Consider the following 14,287-nt stretch of genomic DNA (forward strand, 5'->3'; position numbering starts at 1 on the left):
TAAATATAACATTGGAATCTGACCAATTTTAAGGGTACCCCCTGTAAAAATTTTAATCAATTTCGAACTTTTTCATTATTTTTTATTTATATTTTCGATTTTTTAAAAATTTCAATTTTTTTAAAATTGGTCAGATTCCCCATGTTATTTTCAATGGGATAATTTCCATTTTGTGTTGTCAAAAACATTTTTGGTTGCCATGGCCAAACGGTTGCCTATGGAGACAATTCCGTTAAGGGTTTTTCAAGTAACATGAAGGTCTACGAAACCCCTGAGTTTGAACAAAATCGGTGTGTTACACCTCGGGTCGTCTCCTTGTTAGTATAGCCGAAGATTACGCAAATGATATTGTACCACTAACTTCATAGCACGGTTGTAAATCAACTACTGCCAATTATTGTAAATGAACCTTAAACTGAAGCCTTATAACCATCAACTGCATGGTTTTGAAAGTAACGAAAACCCAATGAATTCCACTGTCCCCACAACTGGTATTCGAAACGGAGATTAACGGATTATCCATCCTCGATATCTCCTAAGTATCTTGCAGACTGTATTGACAAATAGCTAGCGGGAACAAAGCATATTGATTACACAATTCACTGCAGGTGAAGAGTATGGAATATCTACTTCTTCAAACAAAGATATCTCAATTCTTCTACTCTCAGTAACATCTAAAAAAGCTTATCCTTCCAATCCTTACTAAGGGAATTATTTTCTACTTGATAGCAAAAGTCAATGGCATAAGGAATCTACTATCAGCTTACCACTAACCAGGAGAGTACCCGAGGTGTTTATTGCCAATTTTGTTCAAAGTTGGCCGTAATGTAGACCTATATGAGATATGAAATTTCCCAAAAGGAGACGTTGCACTACCCATTCGATTTGCGATGGCAACCGAAAATGTTTTGACCACTTAAAACAAAAAAATCACAATTTTTGGGTAAAAATTGTAACAATTTTTGGGTAAAATAAGGGAAAAATCTTATTTCTGTTATAAGTGATCAAAAACATTTTCGGTTGCCATAGCAAAACAAATGGGTAGTGCGACGTCCCATTTTGGGAAATTTTATATCTCATATAAGTCTACATTACGGCCGACTTTGAACAAAATCGTAAATAAACACCTCGGGTACTTTCCTTGTAAGTTGCTCCCTTTGTCAAGAAAGTAACGAAATATTCCTCGTCTAAAAATGTCCTTGAGGCCTGGCAAAGATTGGAAATGGGAAAAACTTTATTCATTAACTATCTTACCGATTTTGTTTAAACTATATAAAGGAAATCGACCAGCTCATATTGTGGGCTTAGTGAATATAGCTTCGATACACTCGGCATTCGGAAAACTCGAAACGAAACCTTTTAAATATAAATTAACTGGAGAAAGGGATTATCTCTATAGGCAAGGAATAACGAATCAAAATTAATGGGATATTCCTTAAAATATTTACACTTTAACTGTATATTTTCCATTTGTGTTTTAGAAATTCGAAACCCTTTTATAAATCAGTTTACAAACTGCAGGACATCTCAGTAAATGGGTTTATATTATAGTTATTATTCGGGTATTCAATTAAACATGTTTTAATTTTGAATACCGTAAACCAAGGCCAAACAGATTTGTTGAGGACGAAATATTAGACTTCAATGCAGAATTAAAAGGCTACAGAGACAAACACGTTTAAATAAGAGTTTCAATCTTTAAATTGAAACATTAATTAATTAAACTCTATTTTATTGGATTATTGCGAAATGTACACTTTCATCGTGTTACTTTTGAGGGTGAGTAGAAATTTTGCAAATTATGCTTTCAAATACTAACACGGTGAAACTGCTGCACATCAAGTAGAAAAGCATCTGGAATGTTGAATATAGATGTCGCATTTTGAAAGACAAAGTCTGATACGAAATTGACATAAAATTGCATTTGTCATAGTCACTCAGCAGTTTATTGGTTTCTCGAGGTAGAATGTGCTGCTCCAACAAACGAAATATACTAAAGGAAAAATAATTGAAGGTATCAATTTTAAAAGCTCTAGAATACCACAGAAGTGGTTCAATAGCAATAGAAACGAGACATGAACCTCTTTGAGACATAAATATTATGTAGTTCATACATACGCCGTAAGTAAATTTGCCGATGGGTGTAACTTTCATTACTTAAATTTAATTGTTTGTTTTAAATTTAAATGCACAACTTTCAAATTTGATTGTTTATCACTTTTGTTTTAATTTAATTTTAGCACAAGACGAAGGGTCCAGTAAGTGTAAACACTTTATAATTCTTGTACAATAAACTCCTATTATTATTATAGATAATTTTTTGCACGATACCAAGGCCTAATGAAAATTAAAACTGACGAGTTAAATACTGGTAAATTATTGAATGACAAAAATAAATTGACTAAACACTCGTTTCCTTTTTGAAGGTATTTATTTGAAATTTGAAATCAAAAACACGTTTTCAGCGTTATGTATTGCCTGAAAGTAACCTGGACTACCTGGTTGCAAAGAGAGATACACTACTTCGGTAGTTGAAGGACAATGTTTTATCACAAATTGCGTCAAACGCCAAAATCTCCTTTCCTCTACCCCTTATCCGTCGCAATGGGAAAGACACCACCCCCAATTTATCTAAAAAATACGTAGATTCTCTCAGTTGTTATATATGACCTTAATCCTTAAAATTATTGAAATATATTCAAAAATACATCCACTGAACTATATAAACATACTATTTTAAATGAGTAAAAACTAGTTTTAAATGAAATTGGTAGTGTACACCTCAGACTCTGTAACATTTAGAAACACTCTGATAAACCGCTCCCTCATCCTAAGTGCGTTCCGTAATTTGTGGACGGCCCCTTTAGGAGGGCCACATAGCTTCAGGTGGCCCCTAAATTCCTATCAAAAAATGTGCTAGATATCGACTAAAACCCCGCAAAAGAGTTTCGCGGGGGGGGGGGGTCTAGGGTGTCTTACCTACGCCACTGATCGTGAGCTTCGATCGCGTCGGTAAGGATGAGAAACTTATCCCTAATTATAACAGAATGCAATTTTGATGTAACGAATAATTCTCCATAGACTCTAATTTAAAGAAAAGCAAACAACAATTACTCTGTAAAGTCAATGAGGAATAATTTTAATCCGACTATGCTGAAGATGTCACTACACAACACTAGGGAGCTTTTCCGTTTCTATTGAACAACGGACCACGACGCATGCTCGATGTTACGTTCCAAATAACACGGGACACCGAGCGTACGTCGCGCGCCGTTATTCAATATAAACGAGGCTCGGAGGTAAACAAAAATTTTTATTTATCACATTGGTAAATTTGCCATTAAAGGGACTTTCAAGACACCCTCTAGTCAATTTAAAATACGTCATTCGGTCGCCGTTCGTTGTGAAGCCAAAGTTATGACTAAATCTTTCTTGAAAGTTCCTTTAAGCACATTGGTGTTTACCATTTATTAAGTTCCTCGTATTGGTCATCGGGGAATTCCTTTCGCACGAGAAATACGACCAGGATGGGGAAATAGGATTCCTTCGAAAATTTGAATTTCCTCTTTCCCGAAAACGTTTTACAATGCAATCGCAAAATCGATTTGGTGATCATTTCGGAATGAAAGATGGCAGCCCCTCCGCGCCACACTTCTTCGTAAAGGTCCCTCTTCAGTAGCAGCTTCCCGTTGACAGGACGAAGCTTCGTTGTTTCTTCAATGCGTTCCACAATATCAATCTTGTTCATTTGAATTAGCGTCTAAGAAAACTTATTTTTAGATTGAATCAACGGGCTTGCGTTTCTCGTTTTAATACGCAATTGAAGGTACAAAGAACGTTTAGGGTGGGGCTACATAATCACGTGCTGTGGTATGCTTGAGTGTCGTGACGGATTAGGAGAAAAATGATATTCGGTTCGAATTTTTCAAACGATAATGTGCACCTTCAAATAACGGGTCATTGCAAAGCTATCACCGAAACTACATGTACTGTGAAGCCTGGAAGTTGTCGGCCTATATTAAAACCATCTTAAAATACTCTTTTAATGTATTAATAATATACATATTTACCAAAAATTACAAGGCATGACAACAATAGAAAAATATTCGACACTCCAGACCGAAAAAAGGTGAATGTCCAGTGTCCCGACGTCCCCTTATATAGTGGGCCCCTCGGATGACGCTACCGATCTCCAAACTAATTGGCTGGAGAAGAAAGCCCGCCACGAAATCTTCACGCAAATTCTCACCCCCGGGCTTTCTGAGTCTACCTATCGGTCGATTTAACGTCTTCAGTTAGCTTTGTTGATATTCGGTCTATGCCTGCTCTTCTTTGATATGTTCTGTTAAATTTCGTGTCGCTACTAACAGGCCCGGACCAGGGGCGTAGGAAGGTCTTTATTTCAGGGGGGGGGGCAAACCGATAAAACTACAAGTCTTCCCCCAGTGTTGAAAAAAACCCTATTTTTTTTTCAAAGACAAGATCCCTCCAGATATAATTTTTTTGTTATTTTCTCCTTTTTTTGGGTGAGAATTTCCACGGGGGAGTAAAGTTTTGTAAATTTTAGGTAATTAAAAGAAATAAAATTTTACTTAACTATTCTCAGTTTCTCACTGAAAAAAAAAAGATTCCATTGAATCCAAATACATGATAATTAAATAAAACGTTTTTATTCAAAATCAGAACATAAATGCTAGACCGAATCGCAATATTTGGATTCTAGATAAAACAAATTTGTTTTATTCAGGACTAGAAAAAAGCGGTACGAACTTAACTCAAATCAGATGTGGATAATTATGGTCAAATGCGTTAAAACCGTGGAAAATTCGATAATATTTTCGCTAAATTAAAATTTCCCGGTTGTAGAGTTCAATTTTTCTGACACTTGGTAAGTAATTTTTTCTTCCGCCCGATTACCCCTCATTTATATTCGATCCCTATCCCGCTAGCCCAAACCTCTTTCCATCCTGTAAAGCAAAATAAAATCCCTTACAGACTCGCTTACAGACACTAACTAAAAACGTAAAATATTTAAAATTCAAAAACAATACATACTCCCTTGTTTGCCTTAGTCTAAGCTTCTCTCTCAACGCGAACTCGAGTCCTACGTTATCTCAACAATTATGAATGATGAATTTTCCCGTACTCTAACCTATAAACAGTACCTAAGATTTTAACTTTAAATTTACAAAATCTTTCACTTATTGTTTAAATATTTAGGTTCACTTTTGTGTAAAATATATTTTATTAAGTTTCGTATAACAAAACATGTAGTCGTAGAAAGCTAGAAACCTCAGTCATAACTGTTTTATGTTTAATAAATTTTAAACATCTGATCTAAAGATAATCAGATATATTTTTTGTTAAGCCTAGTGTAACAAAAATAACGTGTATCGTATTCATAAACAAGTTGGCAAGCCAAAATATACCTCTCCTCGGAAGTATGGTCCCTAGTGGTATTAATTTCTCGATACGACCCCAAAGATATCTCCGCAATTCAGAGTTATTTACGAAAAACGTATTCTCGGTTCAAATCCTGCCCGGTATAAAATTTTAATTTTAATTTAAATAATTGAGACGAAACAATTGAGTTTAATTTATTCAGAATATTATAAATTAAGTAGTTACAACAGCGAGTTAGATTCACTAAAACAATGCACAATTGAATTTAACCCTTTTTACAGTACATGTTTATCAGTTGAATATAATACTAAGCAAATTTTAATGAAAGAAACATCTACAGATGGTATTTGTATTTTTCTCGCTTACGAAATACTTGCCGCATCTTTAACGCTCATTTTATTTCAACTTCCAGTTGACGTTGTGACACATACCGCATGAAAAAGACCAATGCCGTCCAATTTCCAATATCATATAATGACTCGCACACCCAAGAAATCATTGACTGCATTAGAAATCGTAGATATCCAAATATCCACACCAAATATATTTACAAGAAGCAACAAGTTGGCAAGCCAAAATATACCTCTCCTCGGAAGAATTGTCCCTAGTGGTATTAATTTCTCGAGATAACCCTTAAAGATATATCTCCGCAATTTAGAGTTATTTGTTAAAAATATTAACCCATTTCTATCCCGCCCGGTATAAAATTTTAATTATAATTAAAATAATTGAGACGAAACGACCAATTTTAATTTATTCAGAATATCATAAGTTAAGTAGTTACAACAGTAAGTTAGACGTACTATAACAATGCACAATTGAATTAAACCCTTTTACAGAACAAGTTTATCAGTTAAATATAATACGAAGCAAATTTTAATGAAAGAAATATCTACAGAGGCTTTTTGGAATTACTCGCTTACGAAATACTTGCCGCATCTTTAACGCTCATTTTATTTCAACACTCGCCCTTGATGAAGATACCGTAGATATCTGGTAGTGGACGACTCGTTCACTTCCTGTTGACGTTGTGACGCATACCACATGAAAAAGACCAATGCCGTCCAATTTCCAATATCATATAATGACTCGCACACCCAAGAAATCATTGACTGCGTTAGAAATCGTAGATATCCAAATATCCACACCAAATGTATTTACAAGAAGCAAAAACCTTACCATCAACAAAGCACAGAGAGCCACTTGACTAACCGCCAGCTCTTAAAGCAATTAACGTTAAATTATCTCCTTTGAATTAACAGAACTATATATAGGTCGTTAAGAAAGTGGACCACCCACAGGGTCTACCCTTTAACCCTCTAATCTCGGCTGACTGCGCTAAAACAAGATTTAACCTTTAAAAAATACCAGATTAGGCCTTCATAAATTCATTAATAAAAAAAGACTTTATTACCTATTATGCTTACGATGCCTGTCTTAATTTCAGTGAATCTAAGCAGCTATCGGTGGTTCTGTGGTAGAGCGCTCGACTGCCAAGCCGAATGGTCTGGGTTCGAAACCTGGGTGGCGCATTTGCTTTTAATCAATAGAGAAACGCTAAATTAGAATTTCTTCGATGCAATAATTTCAATTTCAATTCTATTTCAATTAAACCAAAATTTCGTACTCTATTAAATACGCTTCCGATAAAGCTGAAGGTCTAATTTTCAATAAGGCGTAACAAGTGTCGGTGGTTCTGTGGTAGAACGTCCGCCTGTCAATCAGGAGGTCTCGGGTTCAAATCCCGCCCGATGCGATCGCAAATTGATACTAAGACGAATACCGTGTACAACTGGTGGAAACCCTGCCATTGGACGTTGAGAGGTAGCATTACACTCAGCACTCGGTCCGTCCCAAAGTCATTAAGAAGAAGTTGGAGAGAAAACGCCCATATAAACACAACAGACTCAACATGCACAACCATCAGAACACAAACACAACAAATTCAACACTCACAACCTACGCATAAACATTACAAAAACGTAATACACCAAACCGTCACGACGGTGAGCGAAAAAACACCATCCAAACCAAACCGCAAATGCATCCGTTAACGCTCACCGTCCAACCCTTTGAGAAACTGCGTACGCAGTGATTACACTTTGCACCGAAAATGCGAACGCGTTCGCAGGCCTGACAGACAGACCCACAGACAGACACGGTGGTTGTATAACCCCTCCTAGGGGACTTTGTCCCCTCGGAGAGGTAAAAATTAGAAGGCTCAGTAGTGATAACTTTGTAAGATATAAATTTTCAACATCAGACCTAATTGAGTGATCATTTAGATATCAACATATTAAAAATTAAGTCTATTAAATAAAGGAATCATAGAAAGTTAGAAGCCTCAGTGATAAATTTTTAAACGATCTTAGATTATTCTTTAACATCTTACCTGATTGCGTAAACTTTTATTCCAAATAAAATTAATAGGCCTACAAACACTGTTAAATAATTCAAAACATATTTACTATTTAACTACCTGGGCAAAGTCGTGGCTCGAAACCAACTGCAGAAATCGTAGGTTGCAAGATAAAGGTCGTGCAAAACACGCAATTTTGGTATTTCCCAAGGTGCAGAGGAGAGACCATAGACAGTATAAATCCCTAAGGGATATATACTGTCTATGGAGATACAGGACTCTAGAGCGCCTGTTTTATTTAACAATATTACGAGAACAGTGCGATGTTGCGGTGGCGCTGGTGTACCGACGCTAAACCCCTATTCACGACTCCAATTAATTTAAACTGGCCGATTTAAAGGGGTTGGAAACCTGTATTGCTACGCGAAAGTGAGGTTATTTGTGCGATAATTTTGCCGCCTCATTGAAGCGGGAAACATTATCGCACAAATAGCAAAACTTATACATAAAACCGTTTTTTTACATGAAAGTGTTGATATTAGTAGTAAAACTGGGTACCCGACACACATGAAAAAGTATATCACGAAACTAATCTAATACTACTTTAGAAAAAAGACTTAAAACTTCCACATTGTCTAAGTTATGTTTTGAAATAATTTTACGAAAAGTAAGTAGACTTAGTAGGCTACTAAAATACTTAATGATATTATGTATATTTTTGGATTTTGACCAAGGTACGACGTTCCCGCCCGATGGACTATGGTATGAATAAAAGCAATTTCCAGGGGGGGGGGGGGCATTTACATGGGTTGCCCCCTAGGCAGATCGGGGCCAACTCAAATTGGGGGCCAACAGATACGCTAGATACTTTAACCTTAGGTACAAATATCTTTTACCTAGTATCTTTTATCTTTTACCTAGATGCCAAATCGCTGAACACTGATGTGTCATCAAAATTCGAAATTTTCTCCAGCGCGCCGCCAAGTGAGGTGTTTTAGAACGTATGTCTACGAGCGAGTAAGTCAAAGAGAGAAAATTGCGCCAGGCGATAGACCAAATATAAGCTAACGTTTCTTGTATTGTAGTCTACTACACTAGCTCTCAGTACAACTTACCCGGATAAGATTCGTTATAAACTTATAATACCTACATGGAGCCTTGTAGGAAAACGAAAATTTTAGGTAGGGCCAAGGGCTTTAATTTTTTTTATCGCGAATTTCTAGGTAGGGCCAAACCAATTCTAGGCAGGGCCGGGCCCTGCCCCTAGTTTGCATCGGGCCTAAAGGCACATGTATTCAGCACTATACAGGCGCGGGAGGGGTAAAATAGAATCTACGCTACCTGGTGGAGTAAAAGAGCAAATCCTACCAACCACCCTCACCCCTACCACCTATACTACCTCTTACCATCCCGTAGCATGCATTGGGAGAGTTGTGCACAAGTTTCAGATTTTCACCACCAGATGGAATCAGGTAGACAGTTTGGACAATCATAAGCCTAACGTTAAAATGCCATTAGTTTCAAACTTAGGAGGGGGGTTGATAGTCTTATGTTGCCCCTGTTATTAGAGATGGCCATTACTCTATCCGATTCTTCGAAAAAGGCGACTTTACTTTACTTTAATAATGGCAAAGGAAGCAAAAATTAAAAATTGCCAAATGATAACGTCGTCAGAGAGCCATTGTAGAGTGTTATAGCTAGACCGCTTATATTATATATATTGAACTTTAACCTAAATTATATATCCCATGTTAAAATATTGTTTAAAATTGCTGTAATTTATGTTATTGAGTAATTTACAAACGATCCAATCAACGCGAGGGGTATATTTAAGAACCGCCTTTTTGATTTCAACGCTAGCGAAAGAAGAGCTACTTCACATCAAGCTGCCCCTTGCTTTAACCCTTCGAGTCAGAGGTCGCCACTTTCGGAGAATTATCGCAAATGCTGGTTAAACAGTACTGTATAATCGACATTTTGATAAAATGTTTAATTCGCAAATTTGTATTGGGAAATTGGGCAGTGGGTTGGTACGGCAAGAAGACTATACTACAAGGGGATTGTTAAGTCACCTTGAAGCGAAACTCTGGGAAGATGAATTTCTTAGGTTTGGGTATTTTATTAATAGAAGTACAATAACAGATAAACGTAACAAGAGTTTAAACGTACAGATAATGACAATGTTGAGATAATTTTTAGTGTTTCTCCCAATAGTTCTTTTTATAAAATAACCTTGGCCATCTTGTTGAAATGTTGCCTCCCCGCTTCAGCTGTGGATCCGTTTTCTCTCCCACTAAAGAGTTTATGAAATCATTCTTAGGCATTGGCTGAACTATTCCAGGGCAACATTTCAACAAGTTGGGCAAGCGTAAAGACATTTTATAAAATCAACTATTCGCACAAAGCTCTAACACTAAATTCATTCCTCCTAAAAACCTCAAATAAGCCCGGTATTGTGGCGGGGGTAAATTCGAGCCACGCGATTCCTTTGGACCATCTCAAGTTAAAATTCATAAATTCTAATCTAAGCAACTCGTATTTTCTAACTTCAAAATGCAAATGGTAGTCATAGCAATGACACATTGGTTTAATATTCAAATGATAACTTTGAAACTATATTTACTTTATTTTTTATGTCACTAGTGACGGATGAACTAAAAAGCAGAGTAGGCTTAACATTAGGTTTAAATGATCAGCTCTAATGAATCTCGAGCCTATGGGCTCCAATGTGGTAGGTAACACGCCACAGTTGGTGACTTCAACAGTAGAAGTTATAAAGTTATATATCGCTAATACCTGTGAATTCTACGCAATATATACTATTTTAAAATTATTAAGTTTGGTGTATCATCTCTTGAAGAGCATATTTAAATAAAAGTGCTTAATAAGTGTAAAATATATAATTTTTTTAAATTATTTGTTCAGACGTCTATTGTCCAGTCCCCATGTCGTGGCATAATTTTATTTAAAAGAGGTTTCAGTAAACTATTTATGCTTAAGAATTAGAATGCAACGTCATTAAAGGGATGCTTTTAGTTTACCTTATTTACAAGATGATTTCGTTAACAGACATAGGTACGCCTCTCAAACCATATACTTGGTTCCAGCTTATTGTAATATTGTCCGTTTCAGTGGGTAACTCAAAACGTAATTGTATTTACGGAAAATTATGTAAAATTCAAGGGTTGATTACATTAAATTTTGTGGGATTATGTAAAATTCAAGGGTGGATTACATAAAATTTTGTGGGATATGTTAAATTAACGCTAAAATAATTCCATCATGTGATGTATTGTGATCGTAAAATCAGTCTTTTATAGATCGTGGGTCTTATTGTTCTTTTAATTTAATTTTTTTAATTATGGTAAATAATTTAAGTTAATCTACTTATTCGCTAATTTTATCATCCTTTGCAATGCAGTCCAAAGGAGGTTTTTTTAACTTAAGTTATTTTAAATTTATCCTTGACGTATATATCTTGCTTTAATATAGCAATAACAAATAATTATATTTTTTATTTTACAAACAAAATCAAGTTACTGGGAGCTACCTGCCAGTAATTTGACCTTTAAATAAAGGTAATTTCAAAGAGTGTACACTTCAAATCCCGACTTAAAAAGTTCTTTAAAACTTTATTTTTGCAATAAAAATATGATTAAATATAATTTTGAACATAAACTGTTTCAATAGTTAGTTTCGCTACTTCTTCCTACAAAAAATGCTCCGTTCTACACCGGGATTCGAACCCGCGACATTCAGTTAGTTAGACTTTTAGCTAAGCCTAATAAACCATTAAATCGATTATTTTGAAAGGAAACCAAATTTTCGCTTTAGCTAGGGAATTATAAAGTGTACCGACTACAAAAATTGTACTTGATATTAGCTTCTTATTCAAAAGAGGGGTCAAACAAAATTAAATTAAAACGTTTGAAGCTAACTGCTTAGCACAAATTTAAATTAGATTAAAATAGATTTAATTTAACTACGTGATTAGGTCTAATTATCCGTTTCCTTGTTCAGAATGTGTATTGTTTTCGAAGGACAACTATCGTATATCTCACAATTTTGTTCCATTTAAAGGTATACTTACAGATTTGTAAAGTCTTTTGGTATCGCCTTCCTTGACGTAAATTTTCATGTTCTTGTGCTTGGCCAGTACGTCAATGTCATTTATAATACGCGTTTCCTGTTCCTGAACCAGAGTGGAATGCATGCATCCGGAAAAGGCCCTCATTAAAACGAACGTACACAGTATCCACAAACCAAAAATAAATCGGATACCGCCGTTGAAATACTTCTGATTTGGAATAGCTACAAATGTTACACACGGAATATTACATTTAGACCACAAAAAAGCGAGCACATTAGGCCAGATCAAAAATGGATTTATTTAGGAGCAACAAACACAGCACCCCACACAAGGAGAACGCAACCCGTAAAAAGTAATGTATTTTCTTGTGTACATTTTTCATTGGTTAGACGCTTTAGCGCCTGCTGCGTCGGAAGGGGAAAATTCGGAAATTGTCTTCCCCCCCACCCGTAAAACGTTCAGCTTAAAGGCTCGTCCAATGAAATTTGTACACAACACTACCTTAGCGTGTTTAAAGGCTAGCTGCGTTCTCCTTGTGTTTGTTTGTTGAATGACTCTGATGTTGAGATAGAGGTCCGACATTTGAAAATTTTGCTTAAGGGATTTTGAATCTCAAATCAGAAACTGATTTGTACGAATGTTAGAACGGTTTATCGCGAATGCTAACCAATCCCCTCGTGTTCGAATAGTAAGATCCTTCCCCCGTAAAATAACCAAATCAGTTCGCTACCTCATTGGTTCCCTAAAATTGACGTCTTCCGAAGTACACGCCGGTGTCATTTTTCCTTCGCCCTTCTCGTGTCTATGAGGTCCCGGCCTTATTTTTGTAAGAAATAACAAGTTGGCAAGCCAAAATATACCTCTCCTCGGAAGAGTTTCTAATTTTCAGTGAAGCGTAACATGTGGTTCTGTTTTAGAACGCTCACCTGTCGTGCACGAGGGCTCGGGTTCGAATCCCGCCCGATACTAACAACGTAAATTGAAAATAATTGATACTACACCCAATGACAAAAAGTAGGCTCTTTTGGAAAAAGCTTTTCCCTAATTCCAAGAAACTGCAAACGCAGTAATTACATTTTGCCCCGAAAATGCGTACGCGTTCGCAGCCCAGACAGACAGACCCATAGACAGACACGGTTATGGTGATTCTTTTATGCAAACATGCGCAGAAGTATTTTCGTTATTAAAAAGAAACTTCTATACATTCTTTTTCGTGGTATTTTCCTGGGCGCGTCCATGTTTGGTTTTAACCCTTTCAGCCCTATCCTCCATTACGGATACCCAAAGAGTGGTAACTAGACTCCTTGCTGAGTTCAGAGGCAATGGCCGACAAGTGGGAAGCAAGTAAGAGGGTAAAATAAAGGCGCGAAAAAGAGTGTATAATTGTATTAATTCCTACGCAATAGAACAAATATATTTATGCATATATATAATGCTCATTGTTACTGTAGTGTGCCTAACCTTATTTTTTAACTTAAAAATGCTAATCGTAGTCCTAGCAAAGACAATTTTGAATTAATATAGCATTCAAAGCAGAGCACAGGGGAAATTCGTCTATAGTCATTCTCCCTAAGCATAAATAAATGCAATCTTGGCCAGATAAAGCGTTTAATATTAAATCGAGCTCGAGGAATAACTCGCAAACTGAGTTTCATTGTTTTGGTTCATAAATAATTCTTCAGCAGCACTCTCCCAGTGTTAGCCGGCCAAACCATTCACCCCAATTGATAAATTAGGGAAAAGGGCGCTTGAAAATTGTTAGCCCTGGGGCCCATAAATGAAGAGAGAGAAGGAAAGGATCTTTTCAACGAGTAGGCACTTCGTGATTGAAAGTCACCCTCTCTTCATGTACTTTCTTGCAGTGGTTGTTATTCATATTTAGCTAATAAAAGGACAACAAAAGCGGAGTAGGGACAACTACATGGCAAAAACTGCTTAAACTACACCGTGACACTGAAGCTAGTAACTTTTGCTGTGTATGTCAGCGCCACAAGCGGACTTTCTTTGAACTAGATCGTGACACATTTTCTACATTTCGCCAGTGTCAGAGATCGTGCAACTTACAAGGGGTACCCTAGGTGTTTATTGCCGATTTTGTTCAAAGTCGGGCGTAATGTAGACCTATACGAGATATGACTTTCCCAAAAGGTGACGTTGAACTACCCATTCAATTTGCCATGGCAACCGAAAATGATTTTGACCACTTGAAACAAAAATAAGATTTTTTTTCTTATTTTACCCAAAAATTGTTAGAATTTTACCACAAAAATGTTCCAATTTATCCAAACTTGATGAAATTTACCTAAATGTGGTCCAAACTACCCATTTAGTGATTTTAGTTTTTTTTTTAAATTTTCGTAGGTAAAGTACCCTGTGAAACCGAGAAAATCCCAAGCTTTTTTAAATGGAGTTTTTTTGTTTTAAGTGGTCAATAA

General features: G+C 36.2%; 1 protein-coding gene across 1 annotated transcript in view; it reads right to left on the bottom strand.

Annotated features, from left to right (window-relative positions):
* Positions 1-1,749: 1,749 nt before the first annotated feature.
* Positions 1,750-14,287, bottom strand: part of LOC149959097 (glutamate receptor-like) — a 61,984-nt gene continuing 49,446 nt past the window's right edge. The window contains exons 7-9 of the mRNA XM_090167345.1: positions 11,853-12,073; positions 3,465-3,760; positions 1,750-1,993 (exon numbers count right to left, since the gene is read on the bottom strand). Of these exons, the coding sequence (XP_090023471.1) occupies positions 1,768-1,993; positions 3,465-3,760; positions 11,853-12,073 (743 nt within the window). The 3' untranslated portion in view covers positions 1,750-1,767. The remainder of the gene's footprint in view (positions 1,994-3,464; positions 3,761-11,852; positions 12,074-14,287) is intronic.

The sequence above is a fragment of the Leiobunum rupestre genome, chromosome 2 (genome assembly GCF_980474605.1).
Source record: "Leiobunum rupestre chromosome 2, qqLeiRupe1.1.hap1, whole genome shotgun sequence".
NCBI classification, from domain to species: Eukaryota; Metazoa; Arthropoda; class Arachnida; order Opiliones; family Sclerosomatidae; genus Leiobunum; species Leiobunum rupestre.